Source organism: Echeneis naucrates, chromosome 13 (genome assembly GCF_900963305.1).
Source record: "Echeneis naucrates chromosome 13, fEcheNa1.1, whole genome shotgun sequence".
Lineage (NCBI taxonomy): Eukaryota > Metazoa > Chordata > Actinopteri > Carangiformes > Echeneidae > Echeneis > Echeneis naucrates.
This window is the reverse complement of record NC_042523.1, coordinates 16,824,109-16,846,294: the sequence shown is the minus strand read 5'-3', so window position 1 is coordinate 16,846,294 and position 22,186 is coordinate 16,824,109. Positions and strand designations below refer to the sequence as shown.

Genomic DNA, 22,186 nt, shown 5'->3' with positions numbered 1-22,186 from the left:
CAAAAGCCCTCAGAGTCTGACCAAAAGCCCTCAGTCTGACCAAAAGCCCTCAGTCTGTCCAAAAGCCCTCAGTCTGTCCAAAAGCCCTCAGTCTGTCCAAAAGCCCACAGTCTGACCAAAAGCCTTTAGAGTCTGTCCAAAAGCCCTTAGAGTCTGTCCAAAAGCCCTCAGTCTGTCCAAAAGCCCTTAGAGTCTGTCCAAAAGCCCTCAGTCTGACCAAAAGCCCTGAGAGTCTGTCCAAAAGCCCTTAGAGTCTGTCCAAAAGCCTTTAGAGTCTGTCCAAAAGCCCTTAGAGTCTGTCCAAAAGCCCACAGTCTGACCAAAAGCCCTCAGAGTCTGTCCAAAAGCCCTCAGTCTGTCCAAAAGCCCTTAGAGTCTGTCCAAAAGCCCTCAGTCTGTCCAAAAGACCTCAGTCTGACCAAAAGCCCTCAGTCTGTCCAAAAGCCTTTAGAGTCTGTCCAAAAGCCCTTAGAGTCTGTCCAAAAGCCCTCAGTCTGTCCAAAAGCCCTTAGAGTCTGTCCAAAAGCCCTCAGTCTGTCCAAAAGCCCTTAGAGTCTGTCCAAAAGCCCTTAGAGTCTGTCCAAAAGCCCTCAGTCTGACCAAAAGCCCTGAGAGTCTGTCCAAAAGCCTTCAGTCTGTCCAAAAGCCCTGAGAGTCTGTCCAAAAACCCTAGAGTCTGTCCAAAAGCCCTGAGAGTCTGTCCAAAAGCCTTCAGTCTGTCCAAAAGCCCTAGAGTCTGTCCAAAAGCCCTCAGTCTGTCCAAAAGCCCTCAGAGTCTGACCAAATGCCCTCAGAGTCTGTCCAAAAGCCCTCAGTCTGTCCAAAACCCCTCAGAGTCTGTCCAAAAGCCCTCAGTCTGACTGAATGTACTCTGAATGTAGATCAAGAAAAGGGAGCGTATTAAAACAGAATCCTTGACGAAGGATTTGGTGGCTATTCATCATTTCAATGCAGCAATTTAAAGCTGTTTTTTAAACTACAGATTGTATCATTAAAAGTAATATTTCACATTGAAAGGGTTAGGGTTAGGGAAACTCAGTGACGTCTCATGTGCAGGATAGAGTGATGGAGACTAGACTGAGGACGACGATGATGAAAAAAAAAAGGTCTTCAGTTTGGTTTTTCTGTGTAACCTCTTGGCCAACCACATTTGGTGTAATTGATGATTTAGAGCAGTATTTTATTGCTTTTATTCACATTAAAATCAAAGATGAAACTTGTATATTTATGAATCATGAACAAAAATATTTAGTATTAATACTGACATAAGTTATAAATTATTGGTTTATAATGTGCTGCTTGTATAGAATGAATAGAATGAATTAAATGCTGATATGTGTGTTGATCTTGTTATTTTTACTGGCTCTAGCTGACCTGGTAAATTTTTAGGTTAACGAGCTGATGTTTTGTGAAAGAAGTCCAAGTTGATGAACTTTCTGTCTGGATGTACAAAGTACACCATGTTCTCCACCAGCCACCATCCTCTGGGCCGTCTGCGCCATCTTGTGTCTTTTATACAAATCGCAGCTCACACGAGTTGACGGGAAACTTCTCCCTGATCAACACTTTCTCTTGAAATGAAGGATAAAAAAAGCAACAACAGCATCCAACTCAAAATAAGACACCAATAATATGAGATTATAATAAAATGCAATACACTCTTAGCTGGTTGGGAAATTTCAATGATGTAACACTGTGATTGTGAATTTCTAGTAATAATAAATGTCTTCATAAAGTACAGCTGACAAAAAGCAGTCTCACTTTAAGCTCCATTTAGCAGCTATTTTCTCATCTTCCAGGTACTTCATGTTATCTTCATAAAAAATGAATGAATCAAGATTTGGAGCAGCTTCTGAACAGATTTTTCATTGTTTCCATCAGTGTGTGCTTCTGGCGCTGAAGCTAAGGAGGACATGTCCATCAGGTGGAAATACATTACAGTCACCAACTCAGCTGACGTGATTTCAAACACAAATCCAAACATGTTTTTATTCCTTCAACAAAAATCTACCTTCCATAGCAGCAAACTGCTCGAGTTAAAGTTTTTTTTTTTTTTTTCTTTTGCGGTGTGTTGAGGATGAGACAGAGACGTTGTCTGTGTGCTCCCCACATTCCTGAGAGCAGTCCCCTCCCCGCTTCACGCTTCAGCCCACTGCATGAAAGAGCCACCCTCCTCCCCACACAGCTGTCCACAAAGCACAGGAGGTCAAGCCCGACTGAGGCTGTGACTTTTAGTGTGGGAAAATATGTCCATCTATCTACACAACCCAAGTCAATAAGCACTGACGAACGTATGGAGGCCCAGTTCTGCTGGAAGAGGAAGGAGCTAGAATAACCGCCTTGTGTTTGGTATTACTGCAGTTTGTATCAGTGCCTGTCCGCAGTCATATAACATATATAACACCATGCATATCATATTTGATTCAAACATTTGAGAAGATCCGAGACGAAAAAATTAAGATACAGATGTTGCAGATGATCAAGGAGAAAAGTTTTTGTTATTGCCTGAATTGGGTGTAATGCCAGATGTAACATATATGATATAAACAAAAAGGCATTTTTTTTTATTTTAATTTTGTCAAAGGGCCAAATAAAGACCAGATAAAAAAAAATATATATATATTCTATTTATTCCATTATTTCTCTGGTCAGGCATTATAGGGTTAAATCTGACACTGTATTCAATGTCCACAGTTTAAATATGAACACCAAATCAGTATTTTACTAAAATATAAAACAATTTCTGTTAATAAAAGGTGCTTTTACAGAATATTTCATCACGTTGAAGTTGACTTTTGAGCTTTTAGATTTTAAATCAAGCCATCACTTCATTATTTTATCCTGTTAGACATTTTGTATGAAACGTTGTCATAATTAGATGCTGAATTCTTGAGTGATGGCCAAAAATGTCAGCCTTTGACCATTACCTACCCAATCATGAGAGTTTTAGCTTCAAGTCTGAGTGAGTGAGTTTGTACCAGACTTGAATGAATTCCCTCAAGGTGTTTCTGAGAGAAATTATTCTGAATGTGCAGTATATTCGAAAGCTCCTTTCGAACGATTTTCACTGTTATCAAAAAGGGGCAGCACGGCGGCGTTGTAAGAAGGTCGTAGGTTCGGTTCCTGGCCTGGGGCCTTTCTGTGTGGAGTTTGCATGTTCTCCCCGTGTCCACGTGGGTTTCCTCCCACCGTCCAAAGACATCCTGTTTTGGCTAACTGGTGACTCTAAATTGACTGTAGGTGTGAATGTGAGTGTGTGTGTGAGATGTTGTTGGTCTCGGTGTGTTGGCCCTGTGATGGACTGGTGACCTGTCCAGGGTGACCCCACCCCTCGTCCGGAGCGTTGGCTGGAATTGGCTCTAGCAGTTCTGCGACCCGGAAACGGAAAAGCGGTGAAAGATGGACAGATGAGCCTGGATGCCGTTTGATTTTCAACCTACTCAAAGGGCTTTGTCTATTTGTGTCTATGAACAGAATTGATCACCATCATACATATTTTGGTGACTTTAGTATTTTATCATTGAATCCAACTTCCTGAACTGAAAACTGTGTTGTTGTTGTTTTTGCTGTTTGTTTGTTTGTTTCTTTAAATTCCAGCAAAAGCTCTTCATGTACCTGAACTAAAGAGACGTGAAGTGTGTCACTGTGAACACTGCAGTCTCAGATGAAGCTGTAGTGAGTCAGCACCAGGACAGCCAAGGTACACAACATAGTCATTAGTCTACTGGCCATTCAGAGCAGTAATGACTAGCTCCCTCTTTCTATTGTTCTGCAGCTTCTCACTCACTGGCTCTTCTTTGCCAATAACTGACTGTCACCCCCCCCCCCCCCCCCCCTGTGTGAATGGCACTATCTCACTCTACCCCCACTGTGCACTAGTTAAACAAATTCTTCTCTATCCCTGTCTCTGTAAGCATGTTCTGCACAGTCAGACGTGTCGCCGTGTGGAAGTGACTGGGACGTGCCGCTTTACAATGAGAAATGAGAACAGGTTACGTTGGTGGATCTGGTTTATTGTGCTCCTGGCAACTTTGTTCTTCCTGGGCTTCATCATAGGTAAGCCACGAGAACACAAGAGCGATTTAAGCTGGATAGAAATCAGCAGCATGCCAACAGTGCACAGTCAACCTGCATATCCACCGCTTTGAATTGATAAAATTCATTGTTACATTATTGTTTTATGATTTACTTCAGAGGAATCTTCAGATGTGTTTTTGTTTTGTGTGCCAGCTTTACTTTGTCACTACTCTGTCACATTTCACATCTTTGTGCAGGTTAATACTTCCTATCCACAACCCAGATGTCAAAAAATGTCTTTTTCTTATCTAACATAACTAGAAGCTTCTATTAAGATCTAAGAGAAATTGGAAGTTTGTATTCAAAGTGTTCTCCTTTTTAATACCTTAAACTGATTCTTAGACAGAGTAATTTTTATCACATCATGATTACTCCTTTTGTGAACCAACACTGTTGTTGAACTGTGTGCTCTAGGCTGGTTTGCAAAGCAAACACATGAAAACACCGCGAGCAACGGTGTTTCCAGCAAGTATCTGAGGGAGTTTCTGGATGAAATGCAGCCCAACCAGATCAGAGAATATCTCAGGTAAATATAACCAGGACTCTAAATTATCTTCAGAGAGTCAGCCACATTGGCTAGTGACTCTGCGAGCAATGAGTACGTCTGGCGTCGAGTGTTTCTGACCGACACGATTGCCTCATGCACCACCGGCCAAACTGGATAGCAAGTTTTTATCAACACCCGCCAAAATTGTCTCTATCACAGAGATTTTTATAAGGAAAGAAAAACTCCTTTAAGACTAATATCTAGATAACCATTACTGACAACAATAAATCTGTGTACATTTTTGATATTACAACACAACTCTTTGCGCCTGGCATGGTGTTCTTGAAATATTGACACAGAACCTCTTGAGCCCCCCTGAATTTCAGAGCTATGCTGTGAAGCTAAATATTGTTGAAACAGAGAGCACAGAGGACCTTTTTAGGTATGGATCATGGATCAAACATCATGAGGGGTGGGCTCAAGAAAAACAGTTGTAATGGATCTTAATATGTAATATAGGCTGACAAGTTCTGTATCTACTGCGGTACATGAGCCCTAAAAGTGCCTCTAGGACTTCATATCACAAGCAATGAATCTGATGGCAGACCCCGAACAGTTCCTCTGGTAATCTATGTCAGCAAAGATATGAGCAGAAAATAATTTCTCAGTATTTAGTCGTTGATTTTAGGCCTGCCACTGCATTTTCGTTTGGAGCTGATACTTACCTCTGTCACCGTGCGATGGTGCTCTCTTCACAGGAAATTTACAAGACTCCCTCACCTGGCCGGTACAGAGCAGAACCTGAAATATGCAGAAGAGATCAAAAAGGACTGGCAAGACTTTGGGCTGGACTCAGTGGAGATGGCGCCCTATGACGTCTTGTTGTCCTATCCCAATACATCACAGCCAAATTACATCTCCATAGTGGATCAATTTGGCAATGAGGTACCGTACTTGGACACAAACAAGACAAAAGGTGTCCATGTTTGTGTAAAAGGAACATAAAATTAATATATATAGGAGACTATGTTCATGACTGTGTCAGCCCCTTCCAAATGTGTGCGCTGACGAGTAGCATAAATTCACGAACTGCTCTGATATGTTTGCTTTTATGGTTTCAGTGTGAAACCCACTCCTCTGAATCTGGCTCCGACTGAGGCTAAAACCTCTAGCTGAGTCTCTCTGATGGCTCCTCAAACATTAACCTCCTACTCCGTCACAGTCCACCAAACCTGGACAGTACAAAGTTAACACTGACTCCTTATAAGCCACAAAAACAAATTTACCTTATAAACTTTCTCCTAGTCACTGACCTTATTTACAATTTGTATATTTATTAAAAAAAAATTCTTGACTAATGCAAGCATTCTGCTCGACACTTAAACACTGTTTAAAAGGGATTTCAAAGACCTCACAAATTACTCAGGCACATGAACATTAACACAGTCCAAACCTCTGTGTCCTTCTCAGCCTGTCTGGAAAGATAACACAAAGACGCCCCAACTGATCTGGGGTTACTACATGGTCATATTACAATCTGCTTTGAAGATTAGGTTACGTACTTTAACACAATCATGGTTTTAGCTGACACCATTCAGTGATCAGCTGACTGATCTATGTACAATCCTCAGGTCATAACACACCCGCACACACACACTTAAAATCCTCATTTTTGCAACTGCCAGCAGAACAGGATCAACTGGTATCTCGAAATAATCCAAAGACCTCATTTTGGTATATAGTAGTGACAAAGAAGTTTTATATGAAATAATCTTGTATACTGGTGGATAGTTTCATCTTCAATAAAGAAACATACTTCATATAGCCCTTCCTGTGTTTTCAACTTAGTGAGAAGAAACAATATCCAAGAAACAATTCTAGAGAAAAAACACATTATTAAAGTACACATTTCAAGGAATTTAAAATAGACAATTTAAAAGTATCAGCAAATTTAATTTTGGTTTTATTTTTTCTTTCAGGTGTTTAACACGTCCTTGGCAGAGCCGGTCCCACAGGGCTATGAAGACGTTTCCAACATTGTGCCTCCATACAGTGCCTTCTCTGCCAAGGGACAACCTGAGGTACGCACGCACGCACACGTTTGACTATTTCATTTAGTTGACATGGACTTTAAACATTGCCCATCATCCTCACCATTTAATAAAACAAGCACCATGATGTCTCTTCTTTGTGTGTCTGTCTCCAGGGGGATTTGGTTTATGTGAACTACGGTCGTACAGAAGACTTCTTCCAGTTGGAGCGGGAAATGAACATCAGTGCAACTGGAAAGATTGTCATTGTCAGATATGGGAAAATTTTTAGAGGCAATAAGGTTTGAAAAGTCTTTGTCAGAACTCCTCATGAAATCCCAGTGAAATCATTTACTCAGTGTCATGAATCAGAGAGGTGCACGACCCAACATGAAGATGAGTTAAAAAAAAAAAAAAAAAAAAACATGTTTATCAAAAATGTGTAAGTCATGGTCTGGGCGGTCAGGGTCAAAGATGAGGAGGCAACAGGCAGAGATATAAAAGGGGCTTGATAGAGGGGTGGTCCAAAAAAAAGGGCAAGAACAAAATCCTGACCAGGGATATACGAGAGGAAGAGAGGAAGGCCAACTGGCCAACACACGTAAAGCAGATGGCAGTATACGCCAGGGAAAGGACAGCAACAAGACCAATGTGCAGACAGTCAGGGCCAGGCTGCTGTAATCAGCACAGAGGAAAACACCAGGGCAGGACCGGGGCAAGGCACCTGAGACATCAGGAGAGGGTAAATACAAAAAAATCAGGAATACCAAAGGTTTATGAGCAAGAACAAAAACATGACTCAGAGGAGTCATGGCACTCAGTCAGCATCTCAGATAATGACCGCCTTCTTTCCTGGGAACTGATTTCAGCTCTCAGAGATACATCATGAGGAAATTTGGCTGGCACTAAGTGTTTGTGTGCTGTTTGGTCTTCAACAACAGTTTACGTCAAATGTAGTTCACTACATATCAACGTTAAGTTTTATGATAAATGCAAATGTGCACCTCTATGCTATGCTGTTGACCCTCCTCTCCACTTCTGATTACAGCACTGTTGGACGGGTCTTTTATTGGCATTTCAAAGCATTTTCACATTTAATGAATTTGTCCCAACACAGCCTGTGTCTGTCTGCCTTTGTCTCTCCACCAGGTGAAGAACGCCGTGTTAGCTGGAGCCAAAGGGATCATTATGTTCTCAGACCCGGCTGATTACTGGGCCTCAGGAGTCCAGGTAGACAAGTCTGCATCATTTCAACCACAATAATTTATGATTATAACTGTGCCTTAGAACAGGTAAGAAAATATTTTGGATGATATGATACCACGGCTTGCATTGAAACAAACTGTGTGTCTACAGTGGAGCCTGCATTTAACTTAACTATGAATCATGAATGAAAAAACACTGATTGGAAATTGCAGCAATAAAGTCTTTTTGCATTTTGTTTGTATGCGTGCAGCTGTACCCTGATGGCTGGAATCTGCCTGGAGGTGGAGTTCAGAGAGGAAATGTTCTCAACCTGAACGGAGCCGGAGACCCGCTCACGCCAGGATACCCTGCTAAAGGTGCACACACCTGTATACAAGAGGCCATACGTGTTTCCGTGCAACTCACGCAGTCCCGTCTCTCTCCTCACAGAATACACCCACAGATTCAGTGTTGAGGATGGAGTGGGACTTCCCAAGATTCCTGTCCATCCAATTGGCTTCGATGATGCAATTCACCTGTTGAAGTACTAACTTTAGTTTGGAAATCAGGAAATTTTATCGGGTTCCTTGAAAGAAATAAGCAGCTGATTTGTATTATTCACAAACTGAGTGAATTATTTACCAATGGACAGGAACATGGGAGGACAGATTCCACCTAACAGCTGGAAAGGAAGTCTGAATGTCTCCTACAGGATCGGTCCAGGTTTTACTCATGAATTCAAGAGTCAGTAAGTGCTCTTCTAAAGCTTTCTTTTTGTGCCATGTCAATGTGAGGCTCCATGTTTTTTTCAAAAATAAACCACCTCCCTCAAAATGCTGCAGAATATTGGATCTCTATCACTCACAGCCCTTCACTCGCTTGCCTTTTGTTTTTGTTTATTCATTTATATTTTTCATTACATGAGATAAGATGTTTTGAGCCGACTGCAGATTCAGAACTAATCATTCCTCTTTAGTAAATGTTAATACATTGTCCCAATCTCTGTGCCTCAGTGCTCACATCAGTCATTTCCCTTATCCAGCTGTTCATATGTCTTCAGTGCCACTCATTTCTTTATACTGTTCCAGGAAGGTGCGTATGAACATCCACACTAACAACAAGGTAACCAGGATCTACAATGTCATTGGCAGAATTAGAGGAGCTCTAGAGCCAGGTACAATAACCCAGATCTGCCCTGTGCGTTTGTTTGGAGACAATTTAATCGATTGTATGAAATTGGAAAAGAAATCCAAATATTTCTTTTTGTCTAACTTCTCTTTCATTGTGTATTGTTGACTCTGGTTGGTCTCTGTGGTGTGTGTGTATATGTGTGTATAGACAGGTATGTGATTCTGGGGGGGCACCGAGATGCCTGGGTGTTTGGAGGAATCGATCCCATGTCTGGAGCTGCAGTGGTTCATGAAATTGTCAGGAGTGCTGGCAGGCTGCTCAGTGAAGGTACGTCTGTGCAGTTGAGTCAATAAATGAGCCATGTTGTCACTAAACTGTGATCTGTGTGTGTGTGTGTGTGTGCAGGCTGGAGGCCAAGGAGGACTATAATATTTGCCAGTTGGGATGCAGAGGAGTTTGGACTGCTGGGATCTACAGAGTGGGCAGAGGTACTAAATACGCAAACACACACACACTTGATCACACTGATGATCACAATTCATCCTACCATCCTACTCAGGACAATGCCAAGCTGCTGCAAGAGAGAGCTGTGGCCTATATCAATGCAGACTCTGCCATAGAGGGTGAGTGTGTTTGTGTCCACCTCAATATTCTCAATTATTGTAGATGCCGAGGAGTCTGAATGACTTTTACATGATTTGCGTCACAGGAACGTACACACTGAGGGTTGACTGTACTCCATCTTTACACACTTTGGTGTATGAGGTCACCAAGAAGGTGAGCAAATTTATAGGAAACAATAAACTATCTGAAATTGATATGCAGACAAACTGTTGTCTCTTATGTATACTCATTCTGTAACCCCATCTGTCTCTTTCTTTCTGTCTTTTCATGTAGATAGACAGTCCGGAAGAAGGCGAGGAGGGACTTTCTCTGTACGAGAGTTGGCACAAGAGAGACAACTGGACGCAAGATCGTGATGCACCCAGGTACAAAGCATCGGCACAATTTGTACATAAACTCAACAAAACTAAAACTGATTTCAGCAGCCACAAGAGCACAGACTGGCAAAATTACAACCAAGGTGGTGAAATGATGGACTAAGACAACCAGGTCACAACTGAGAATTGTGTTGGGTTTGAGCTAATCAATCATATTTGAAGACATTAATCAAATGCATTTATTATTCAGTCTGACGTCGACTCTGTTGTACTGTAGGATCAGCAAACTGAGCTCAGGCAGTGATTTTGAAGCCTATTTCATCCGTCTGGGAATTGCAGCGGGCAGAGCCAGATACACCAAAAACAAGGTGTGTGTGATAATGATTATTCTGCATTAATCTCATATGCTGCTGTTCGTTTTACTTGTACAGGTAGTTGATTGCATGTATGTACGACACTCATTTTGAATGTACCTGGATACAAAGCTGAAGCTCCCTGTGATTCATAAAATACTAAAATACTAATAATACCAACCCTAACCCTATTTATATAGAGTAGTGAGCTTGACAGTTTGTTTGCAGCTTTTGTTAGCGATGTTACTACACACGTCTCTTGGACTTCATTCATCTCCTACAGCTGTTACTCATTGTGTTTGAGCTCAGGTTTGAATTAAGGTGTGGTGAAATCTAGGTTGTCTCCATGAAGTCTATATAATGTCTTCTGCGTGTGCGTCTAGAAAACGGAGCTATACAGCAGTTACCCACTCTACCACAGTGTGTACGAAACCTTTGAGATCGTGGAGAAGTTTTATGACCCCTCCTTCAGAAGACTGAAGGCAGTGTCCCAGGTGAGGGGGGGGCTCATCTTCCTGTTGGCGGATTCCCAGCTGCTTCCCCTCGATGCCAACCAGTACGCAGACTCACTGAGGAAGTACACACAGAGCATCGCACAGCTGGCACAGAGGCACCCAGCGCAGATGGAGATGTATGAGGTGTCATTTGGTGAGTTCACTACAGCCACTTTGCCCTTGAGCTGTGGAAGGTGTAAGGCCTGTTCAAATATTTCAATCTGTGATCTTATTTGTTTACCTGTGATTTTTTTTTTTTTTCTTTTCTCTGTCTCCAGATTTTTTGTTCTCTGCAGCGGAGAACTTCACTGTTGCCGCCAGGGAATTCCACGAGCGCCTGCAGACTCTCAACAGAGCGGAGTAAGAGTGTGTTAAAACACTTCATACAATCATCGAAAGAAAAAAAAAAAAGCTTAAATGTGTTGTAGAGAGTACATGCTCTGAATAGTGAAGAGTGCATAATGCGTTGCGTGCGTCAGTCCTTTGCAGGTGCGCATCATGAACGATCAGCTCATGTATCTGGAGAGAACTTTTATCGACCCCCTGGGCTTACCTGGGAGGCCCTTCTACAGGTTAGTCTCACTGACACGTTATGACGACTGCACCTACTTATAATAACTAAGCGGTGGCACTTGCAGTAGTCAGTAAGCCTAAACACTGCAGTTCTAGTCATGCATGTTTCTCTGTGGTCCACAGGCTGTTAGCACGTTGTCCTCAGTGTTTTTACAGCCTCTAGACGTTGGGCTGTGGAGAGGAGGTCACGATGAAAGCGCTGCTTTCAGGGGATAGAGTTGTCTTTCAAGTGTGCGTGCTTCTGTTGTAGTGGAGTATGTGAACTGTACTACAGCGCCTTAACTCTCCCACATTTAAAGACTTTCCTCAACACAATCTTCCTCTGATAAAACTCAAACAGCATTTCTAAACCCTGGATATTTTGGTTTCCCTGTTTTTCAAAGGAATTTTGTCTTCCAGTTTCATCTCACCCTGTCAGCAATAGCTCCATTACACTCCCTAAAGCGACTGTCTCTCTGTTGCAGACACGTCATTTTCGCTCCCAGCAGCCATAATAAATATGCAGGGGAGTCTTTCCCTGGGATCTATGATGCACTGTTTGACATTGAGAACTCAGCCGACCCGGAGAAGGCCTGGGAGGAAGTCAAGCGTCAAATCAGCATTGCAGCCTTCACTGTGCACGCTGCTGCTATGACCTTAACACCGCCTGCATGACGCACACACAGCCAGTCTGAAGTCATGTGACTAAAAGATCAATCGATCATTATTTTACAAACTGCACACGTGAAAAACAGGAATACATGACCTGCAACACACAGACTTTTGAACAAACCCTGTCACGATCCGAGACCGTCCAGAGCGAGCAACACAGTGAATCTCTGAGCACCGTTTTGGTTTCTGCTTTGTTATGTGTCCACAGTAGAGTGATAATTTATTGTTTTGTTGTTTTTTTTGTTGTTGTATTGTAAAAGTCATCTGTGACTATAGGAGAGCCAAATAAATCAACTAATCTGTCACATGTAGGCAGAGAACAAAATATTTCTTGTCCTTGAATTAGTCTGACAAAAAAGTGATGTGCGACAGAAATGGTGTTTTATTTGTATCCAGCTTGATATTTTTGATAAATTACTTCATATTTTGGACACTGGAAAGACATTTAAGGACAAATCTGCATGAAATTAGATTTCTGTTGATGGACATATCTTTTACTGAATGTATCATTACATTATGAATATTAGAAGAAAGAAAAAAATAAATTTTTGAGAAAATAGAATCAGAGAAAGCACATGGGGGAAAAATAGGTACGGTTTGAATTTAAGGGTTGTTTAGTAAATTCAGTGAAAAAACGTAATCAGATGTTAAGCCGCTCACAGAATGGAAAAGTTACAATGTAAAGAAAATGTTTCGCAAGATAAAATGTGTATAACAACTAACAATGTGACGAGTGCACCAGTGTACATGGTGAGCAAGGTTTTATTTTTTTTCCCCATTGTATCCCTGTGCACTCTATAAATCAATATTATTTTGTTCTTGTATCGTTGTTGTATGTGTTGTTTTAACACACACTGTAATTTGTTGATATTTTTGCATTGCTTTTACTATTGTTAAACTAATTCAATCATACAGCCATGACAAATGCACCTCAGCGGGTTTTACAGTCTGTAAAGAGTGAAGCACATACAGACAGCTGAGAAGCCTCAGGATGTACTGTAAAGTGGAACATGTTGACTTACCCCCATAAACACCACACGCATGTTCACCTGGAACATCAGACATTCAGCAGCTTTTTACGGACGTATCATGAGTATATGTGAGAGTGAGAGGCTGTATGAGTGACACAGTGAGGTGAGTGTGTGTGTGATAAGAAGTGTGATGTTAGGTTTGCATGCTTTTGTGTGTTTTCACCGTGGTGCTGTTGGCCTCCACGAAGCTGAACTCAAGTGTAGACGAGAGATGATGACCTGTCTGCCTGTTTGGTGCATTCGTCACCTGGAGACAAAGAAAGGAATATAGTCATTACTAATGTTTGCACTGTTTAGTGTATATATGAAAGGTGACCAAAGGTGACTTCCTGTAGTGCAGCCCAGCTGGGACAAAAAAAAAAAAAAGAGTTGGAGTCGGATGTTTTCTTCCTACAGCAGCTCTCTTTTCAGAAAACATTGGCGTGCATATTACACACTTGACTTGTTAGTGTAGTCGTGCACTTGTTCTTTCTCACCCCGTGTGGAAAAAAGGAGTCCAGGGTGCTGTTAGCAAACTTCCTACTCTGGTAAAAGCTGGTACAGTAAAACTATTGAAGGACAAAGAATCAAAGACACACGGAACTTTACCTCTAGTTGCTATATTTCCACCGAGCTTCATTTTTCACATTTTAACTTGAGAGAAATTTCTTTTCAAAGCTGGTGAAGGACAGGAGACACATCCTGTCTCGTCATTTAGCATTAAAGGGAAAAAACAGAGAAAATAAAGACCACTAATTTGAGGAGAGTGACAAAAAAAAATGTGAACCTGGGTACAGTGGTTTGGGAGCTTGAATGATGATCTCCTTCACTTCTGGTCGCACAGCCTCTGCTGGCTCAGATTGGTGACATATTTAAAGGTCAAAAATAAGTGATTTGTTGTTTGCTTTAACCAAATCTTTGGAAATACTTTTTTTCCACAGTAATCCAGGTAAACTGAAATTTAAAGAAAGCACCATCAACTGGTCAAAAAATTTACAAAAACAGTTAAATATATAGAAAATAGCTAAGAAGCTACAGATGTTTTTACTAACTAATGGTGCATCTGTAATTATATAAACAAACCTTTGACTTTAGCGGACACTGAGTGGTCATTAAACACCTCATTCAGAAAAAATTTGCATTACCATAAAGACTGTAACAGCCTGAATGATAATAATCTACAGGCAGAAATGGTGATTAATAATCAGAGCCGACTGACTGTAACATCCACTTTCATGGTCATGGTTGTGTTGGCTGTTGCTGTCCGCAGCTCCTGGTCCACCCTCCAAAGTCAGCTTCAGGAGGAGTTGATCACAAATAGCACTGATGTTTTCCACTTACTCTGGAGATGATTTTAATGAAAATGTGGAAATCTGACTGTAAAGTGGGAAAAACACTGTAATACTACGGTTTATGTTAAACACAGTAGCAGTTCTAGGTGCTTGACTAAAAGAATCACGCCAACACATTCATATGCTTCAATGGGACAAACCTAAAATAATAAAAAAAAAAAAACCACACTAAACTAAAAACAATAAATGTAAACATTTCTGTATTTAGATTTTTCAGAAAACTCAAGATTCCAACTCATGTTCATGTTTTAAAATACAATGATCACACAGCAAAACTGACAAAATGTAGACATTCGTCATCATTTTCCACCTCATCCATGGCCAGCGTTTACCTGAAAATGTTCTGGCATATATTTTGAAAAGAAAACAGACACAGGAAACAAGACTGTTCTTTGCAAATACAGAAAACACATTCATTACATAAAACCTCAAATACACAATCCTATCTCTTTCATTCTGATGACAGTGGCAAACTTAATTGCATACATAAGAACACATCTGCCTATTAACACCATTCACGGAATAATTGTTATAAAAGCACCTCTCCAATCTGACAAGGAAGGTAGTAAAGCTTAGTGTTGGAACCAACAACGCCTTATATCATATCAGAGCATTCATCTGTTTTGTACTGCAATATATTTTCCAAGCTGTAGTCAAAGCCATCCTTTTTCAGATCTTGTAACTCTCTATTGAGCTCACATATCACAAATTTTTGGCCCGATGACAGCAACGGGTGTAAAACTTAAACCATCACTGGCGCAGACTCTTTGAGCTCATAATCTAAATAATCATGATCAAATATAGTAAACACAACATTTTTAGAGCCAAAAAGAAACACACTTTTCATAGGTTTGAGCTTTTTCTCCAGTTTCAGCATCTTGAGTGTCATATCCTAAAGATTTCTGAAACAATAGAAGACAGAAATAGTGCATGTGGTGCTTCTCTTTTGTCCGTCGAATCCCCGCGAAATGACACAGATTTCCGGATCTTACCATAAGTCATTCATCTTTCTGGGTCATCTCTCTAAGGCACTCCTTTAAGTTTTCCACCCTGTCTCCTGGAGCAGTATGTATATTCTCTTCCAGCAGCTGCTGCACCTCATCCAGTCCGCTCACCTCCGGAGTGTTGCGAGGGTACAAAACCCCACTCAGGTGAGTGGTATGGCACGTCGGGGAGAGCAGGCCACACAGAAAGCGCAGGAACATGTCATATTCACCCAGCGGGGAGCTGAGGGTCTTTTCCAAAGCACACTGGATCAAGCCTGCTGCTGGTTTGCTATTGTACTTAGACATGAAGACCTTGGAAAGCGTCCCTGAATCCAGAATGTTCCTTGACTCTGTGCGGAACATCATGAACACGTATAAAGCAGCGATGAACTCCTGGAAAAAAGAATATAGGTGAAATATGTTCTTTCAGAGGGATATTCGGGTAGGCGGTTTCTCACCTGCATGCATGAAATACGGAATTCAACATATAACTACAGTAAACATCTGTGAATAAACATCTAATGGAATATTAACTGTGAAACACAACAAAATGGGAGGAGCTTTACCTGAAAGGTGATGTGCATAAAGCAGAATGTCCTCCTTCCATTTGACGCTGCAGCTGGGAGCTCAGTGCACAGGCCCGAAAACACCGTCACCTCTGTCAAATTCAGATCACACTCCATCACGTCCTCTTCAAAAAACACACTTGTTTTCTTCTCCAGCATCTTGAAGGCCATCTTCCCTATCTTTGCCAGCATCTGCTTGTCGTCATTGGACCATTTCTGAGTGGACACATGACATCAAAATGACAAATTCTGACATTAAATGGTAGCAACTCATTTGTTTGTCTTGACGACGGCTTTTTTTCAGGTATTACTATGATCTTAAAGTTCCATATTTATAAAACACAAAAGAGCCAACTAGTGAATATTACCAGGTTGTTGTCGGCTATTCCACAGTAGAACTGCAGTCTGCGATTGGTCTGGAAAATTAAAATGTTGATGTAGAATGGCGTCAGTCGAGGGGGTTTTGTCCCGTAGCCGTGATAACAGAAGAAGCGCTCGAACACTGTGGCCACCATCCAGCAGACTGAGGGGTTGCGAGCAAGCATGTTGAGAGTTGGCAAGCGCTTATGATGTGCCACAATTCTTTCTGCTAGCCTTGCATCTGTAAATCGCTTGGTCAGATAATCATCTTTCATTTCATCACTGGAAAAGAGACAAAAATACAAGAAACTTGGTTAAAATGGATTTAAGCAAAAACATTCTGCCGCCAAGTGGTTGCTATTAAATGGATATGTTGGGTCTCTTCACAACTCTATAAAGAGTTTGGTCTAGACCTGCTCTTTGTGTAAAGTGCCTTGATGTAACTTTGTCATGATTTGGCTCTATATAAATAAATTAGATTTCATTTCATTTGAAAAAAATAGGAATAAGACATAAACGGTGCATTATATTATGCGCCTAAAAACACACCTAAATCCCTGTATTTCAGTGACGACGTCGATGAATTGAGATGGGATCTTTGAGACAGCAGCCCGCCTCCCCAAGATCCAGATCTTGGCCCCCCGGAGCACAGTGCCTCGGATGATGTTTACAATCAGGACATCAGGATGTGCTTGGGTGTAGTTGTCATTAATTACTGGAGCAGTCTGGAGAAAGAAACAGAAAGAAAAACAGACAGATCTGTGATTCAAGCGTTCAATTCTAAAGCAGTGCGCATCTTAAAAAACATGCTTGGATAATGGTAAAAAGTTAAGCAATCATTGATAAAATTGTATTAAAAAGCAAATATGCACCCAATCCTCTAAAAAAAAAAAAAAAGAAAGAAAAAACTTCCTGAACAATAATTCCCCATTACGCTCTCCCTTCAAACTTAATTTATTTATTATTTATAAACTTTGCATGTGCAACACAAGTTTTGTTTTCAGTTGTATTATGACATACTCTAGTTGGAGCAGTCTGAGTATTAACATTCAGAGATACGTGACAATGTACAGTAAAGTCTAAATTATATTTCACATTTTCATTTTATGTCATATATTCCTTAAGTCTTAAGTGTGTTTGTGCACTGAGATGTACCTCCCACTCCAGAGAAGCTTGGTAACGATCAAAGGAGTCCATTATGATAAGGAATTTACAATCCTCTTCATCTAGGTATTTCATATCTTTGCACTCGGGATAATAATGCTGTATCACTTCCATAATGGACATCTTTGGAGAATCGGGAAGATTTCTTTGTCGCAGAATCCAGAAACTACGGAAGGAAAGTTTGATGACAAACTGCAGATCCTGAAAAATGCACAGAAAATTGAATAAAACAGAAAATTTTATGAGAAACAAACAAAAAAACAACAAACTATTTGGAGCATAACTTGTGTTAGAGGAACATTCTCACATTACTTATAGGGACATTGAGTTGGTTGTTACAAATTGGTAACCTCATCTGGGATAAGGTGGTATGGCAAGATGAGAGTTGAGACTTTGTGGGGATTTTCTTTCCCTGATGTGTCAATATCTGATGCATTTGACATGGAGGCACTAAATTGTGTTCCCAACAGTTGTCGATTTTAAGGCTTCTAGCAGACACAGAAAAAAGTTAACACTGATTTGGAGTGCTGTTCTGATGACTGACAAAAACAGTCTCTGGCTTTAGACTGGCTGACTTGTGTTAACTGGATGTTAACTGCGTCTGTCTGGTGTACACTAGTGCAAGTGTTATCTCCTCAAATCTCACCTTATTGGCACGCAGTTCTGCCCAATCCAGGGAGAATTTCCCCACAGAGACAGACATGCCAATTCCAGGAATCCCAGTGGTCAGCACTGTCCTCACTGGCTTGCCATCATCCTTCTGTAGCCGGAATAAATCGTTCACACCAACAAAGGTGTCAGCGCTGGTGACCTGGAGAGTTGACTGCTGCTGTGATCTGAACTCATGGAAGGGGTCAACTCCTCCATTGCCACAGGTGGAAATCTGGGGCTCAACATATATAGTGTTGAGAAGATTGTGCTTCCCAGCTCTAACAACGCCCTCACGGATGACTCTGTGTTTTCTGATCAAATGCTGCGTCAGATGAATACGGATCAATGCTGGTGGTGAAGAAAGATAAAAAGGAAACCTGCGTGTGTAATTTTGAACATCTTGTTCAAATAAGACACTTATCCCAAAGTCCAAAACTATTTTTCTACTACTAATACTACCAGCATACAGGAGTGTTATGTTGATTAACGTTCTCACTACGAAATGTCAAAATCAATCATGCTTCTAATGCGTACAAGAATATCATCCCTGTTGAAATGAGAATATCACCGATCAAGTAACACCCATCAGTGGTGTTACAGCCATCAATCGTATCTTTCCCATGGCATAAGGTGAACCTGGATCTGCTAAAAGGTTAAAGAAATTCGAGTCCCTTCTTTAAGTAAGGCCTTAAATCTGGTAAAACTGGTCTTTGCACACAAAAACAACACCGGTGGATAATATGCGTTATGTTTTGAAGATCATAGTGGAGGAACTGCTGTACGATGACCTTTCTTAAATTACGAGTTATAGGCTGTGAACCAGGAGATGTCTTTAGCTTTCAGATTTCATTAAAAGGAATTCTCTCACAATAAACAGGTTTGAACAGGCTGCCCCTGTGCTACGTACCTCTCTTGCACTGACTCTGAAGTTCATTTGCCTCTGCTTTCTTGCCAATACTTTCTAGAGTGCTTATTGTGTGATTCAGGGAACGATCCTGGCCTGCAAAACAGTTTTTAATCATAAATAATTTTTTTTATTTAAACAGATTGCAAACAACTATTTCACACTTAAATTATAGTATAGTTTTTACCAGTTAAGTTAAAAAATGACTACCGCAATTATGAGAAAAAATTTATATTCATAGTGTGTGTATTCCAGTGTGCACTCTTACCAAGGATCTCCAGGATCTTGTCCACAAAATCAAGAATGTCTCCTTCCATTGCTTGTTGCTTGGGTATGCTTTTTTCCCATTGTAGAAAGTACATCTTAAATTTAAACAGCTCTTCCACAGTGAAGCTTGAGAGACTATTCTGGATACTCTGCAGACAGAATAAATTAAGAACACAGAATTGATACAAATTGACAAATGTTACCTTACGCATTCTAGACAAGATATTAACACTAATTAAGTTATACATTCAGTATTGTGGAGATTGATCTGTTGATTGATTTATTGATTGATTAATTACAAATTAACCAGACATCAATTACTGAGGGATGTATGATAACAAAAAGAAATGCATTATTAGCACATGACAGGTCCAAGTCTTGATACCAGAGTAACAGCTGTAAAGAAAAAAGAGAAGCTGGCCATCCAAGCTGTGGCACAATTACCTTAAATATATGGGGCAAGTCTTGCTCTGGGTGTAGTCTGCCTGGCTGGCTGTTGTCATCAGCCTGCACCCAGTCATCTGGTTCAACTGGTTCAGGGGGCTCTGGAGAGTTAGTTATCAACGGTTCATCCAAATCCTCCTCAGGATCTTCTTCAAAATCCTCCATATCATAAGACCTGAGAGAACATGGGACATAGATATTCTAGTGTGCAAGAAAACATGCCCATTGCTTACATTATACAAATCTATGACAGAGTGCGAGTGTGTTTCCTTCACCTGGTGTCGATGACATGAGCTCCTGGTGGTGGTTGCTGTGTTGCCATTGTGTAGATGGTCTCTGGAGACTCAGAGCGAATCAGCTGCATCCTGGACAAAGTTAACATGAGTAGTCAACTTCATATTAGCAATTTCTCAACATAAGCCCGGTGCAGGATTAAACTATCAGGGAACAGATCACAGAAGACTTTCTGTTGCTAAAATTCTTAAAAAAAAAAAATAATAATAATAATAATAATAATAACGACAACAACAACCAATGCATCACAACAATGCTCAAATAGCCAAGAAAGTACCCCGTTGCCTCATGACCAGATAGTTCATCAGGTAATGGAGATGACATTTCTCGATGTTCCTCCTCTTCATTCTCTGCCCACTCTTCATCTTCCATCTTTTCACTGTCGCTTTTCATGGAACCATAGCTGGATGGTGGCCTCTTCCACTTTTTATTCTCCCCATCATTGCCATGTCTCAAGATGCGAAAAAAAAAGGGAATTATTTTACAAGCAGGTATTCTGTTATTTCTCAGTTTAATGATAGTTTGTAAAGGTTCTGGTAGCATCAATATTTGGACTTCCCCTGTGCTTTTTGACCACGGTTGGAGAGCGAGATTGGAAAGTTCAATAAATTAATGAAATAAAAAACGAACTAATGAAGAAGCTTACTGTTCATTCTCAAACAGATATGGTGAAGTAAAATCCGAGAGTGGAAGGTTACAAGTAAACGAAACTGAGTTGAGAACAAGTACTTCAAATGTGTCATCGGGCAGATGACACTCACCTTTCTTCACTGTCAAAGTCCATGTCTGCAGCAGGAGAAAACCTTTTAGTGGACTAACAGCTGTGAGATGTTTCCATCTGAAACCGGACACCGTGCTGCCGCTTCTTCAGCACCACAATTAATAAATACACAGACCTGTAGAAAAATAAAAGCTACTGCTGTGCCAAAATAACATGTAAACATAAAAGAAACGCCAAAGTTCACACTGAAGCGACCACTGTGCTTCCCTTCTCGTTTCTCTGACTTCCGCTTTCGTTTTGCAAATTTTCTGCCAGACGTGTTTTCTAGGACTTTCGGGTTTCCTTCAGAATAAAAGCGTTTCTCCACGTGTGCCAATGTTAACGCGTTATTAGCCAGCACAATTTGGGAATTAAAATACCGACTCACCAATCAGTTGTGCTTTCCTGTGGTGCACATTGGACTGCACTGGTTACTGAGAGATACACCTTTTGAATTGTACTAAAACAAAAAATTACCCTTTTATTCTGAAGACCTACAGTAGCAGGAAGTTGTGGCGAACACCAGAGGCCACGCCTCTGAGGGTGGGTTACGTCATCGCTTCAGTTGTTTTTTGGCTGAGGATTTAAAAACTTCAAACTCGACTTCCTCTCCTGGTTTTTACTCATCCTGCCACAAAGTCAAATTAGCAGCTGTCCTTCCTGAAAATAAAATTATTTTAACACACGGTCAGCGTTTACCATTTCATGTTTTGCAACATCCAACTAAGTGCAGTTAAAACATATTTTTAATACCAGCCACTGCAATTACAAAGTGAATGACTGAAGTTGGACCAGCATGCTTCTGGAAAAACGCTCGACCGCAGCCACCTTACCCCACATTACTAAGGTTTTAATTTCACACATTGTTTGGGATATCTGATTTTATGCTTCTTACATGCTTTTATACTCTTTCATGATTATACTGTTTGAACTGAATAACCTCCGTATGATGAAGTAAAGAGTGACATTTACATAAATAAAGGAAGTAACAGCTGCACAATGTAATGAGGACAGAATGTACAGACATGAATGAAAAACATCTTTTATAAAATATCCATATACGGTATATGATGCAAACGTGATCTGTTAATTGCTGACTGAATGCGGAAGATACACTGGGGTTGTGGTTTGTGTGTTCTTCTCACACAAAAACAGGGACTACAAACGGCTGATCACAAGATGACTACAGCCACATACTTATAACCCATTTCCTTTGTGTAACAGTAACACAAGCTGGACCAGGGACAGATAGAGCATCAGACTTAACGAACTGATGCTGGATTTGTATGCTGGTCAGAGAAACAGTGTGGTCCAGAGCTTTGTTAGGCAGCAAGAAATGTCACAAAATGTAGACATAACATGACATGAGGTACCCTTGTTCCTGGTATAATGGAATCAAGTGTTTGAACTCAGATATCCATCATGCAAGAAATTAATTAAAATAATGTTTCAAAATGAACTTAAAAATGTGATATATGCTTAAATAAAAGTGGCAGCAAATCGTAA

At 40.7% G+C, this 22,186-nt stretch overlaps 2 protein-coding genes across 2 annotated transcripts; one reads left to right on the top strand and one right to left on the bottom strand.

Annotated features, from left to right (window-relative positions):
- Window positions 1-3,923: 3,923 nt before the first annotated feature.
- On the top strand, window positions 3,924-12,662 carry naalad2 (N-acetylated alpha-linked acidic dipeptidase 2). The gene is made up of 20 exons (XM_029517465.1): window positions 3,924-4,056; window positions 4,492-4,603; window positions 5,323-5,509; window positions 6,544-6,645; window positions 6,771-6,896; window positions 7,744-7,824; window positions 8,051-8,156; window positions 8,230-8,323; window positions 8,432-8,527; window positions 8,868-8,953; window positions 9,118-9,237; window positions 9,316-9,398; window positions 9,470-9,533; window positions 9,620-9,687; window positions 9,808-9,899; window positions 10,129-10,219; window positions 10,588-10,852; window positions 10,977-11,058; window positions 11,178-11,270; window positions 11,736-12,662. Exons 1-20 carry the CDS (start codon window positions 3,975-3,977, stop codon window positions 11,923-11,925), a joined length of 2,220 nt encoding a protein of 739 aa, XP_029373325.1. The 5' UTR covers window positions 3,924-3,974; the 3' UTR covers window positions 11,926-12,662.
- A 1,768-nt stretch (window positions 12,663-14,430) lies between these two features.
- LOC115053196 (protein NLRC3-like) lies at window positions 14,431-20,913 on the bottom strand. Its single transcript, XM_029517762.1, has 12 exons — window positions 20,682-20,913; window positions 20,198-20,371; window positions 19,902-19,991; window positions 19,627-19,801; window positions 19,184-19,331; window positions 18,919-19,011; window positions 18,007-18,359; window positions 17,352-17,561; window positions 16,746-16,921; window positions 16,205-16,478; window positions 15,837-16,052; window positions 14,431-15,663 (listed from the first exon to the last, which is right to left on the bottom strand). The coding sequence occupies exons 1-12, from the start codon at window positions 20,702-20,704 to the stop codon at window positions 15,283-15,285; spliced, it is 2,313 nt and encodes a 770-aa protein (XP_029373622.1). The 5' UTR covers window positions 20,705-20,913; the 3' UTR covers window positions 14,431-15,282.
- Between the last annotated feature and the right edge of the window lie 1,273 nt (window positions 20,914-22,186).

Coding starts and splice junctions, on each gene's coding strand:
- naalad2 (XM_029517465.1), top strand. CDS start 3,975: ATGAGAAATGAGAACAGGTTACGTTGGTGGATCTGGTTTATTGTGCTC. Junction 6,897..7,743: donor AAATTTTTAGAGGCAATAAG/GTTTGAAAAGTC, acceptor TCTCTCCACCAG/GTGAAGAACGCCGTGTTAGC. Junction 8,954..9,117: donor TAGAGGAGCTCTAGAGCCAG/GTACAATAACCC, acceptor ATGTGTGTATAG/ACAGGTATGTGATTCTGGGG.
- LOC115053196 (XM_029517762.1), bottom strand. CDS start 20,704: ATGGACTTTGACAGTGAAGAAAG. Junction 19,802..19,901: donor GCTCATGTCATCGACACCAG/GTGAAGGAAACA, acceptor ATGTTCTCTCAG/GTCTTATGATATGGAGGATT. Junction 16,922..17,351: donor AAGCTTCTCTGGAGTGGGAG/GTACATCTCAGT, acceptor TTCTTTCTCCAG/ACTGCTCCAGTAATTAATGA.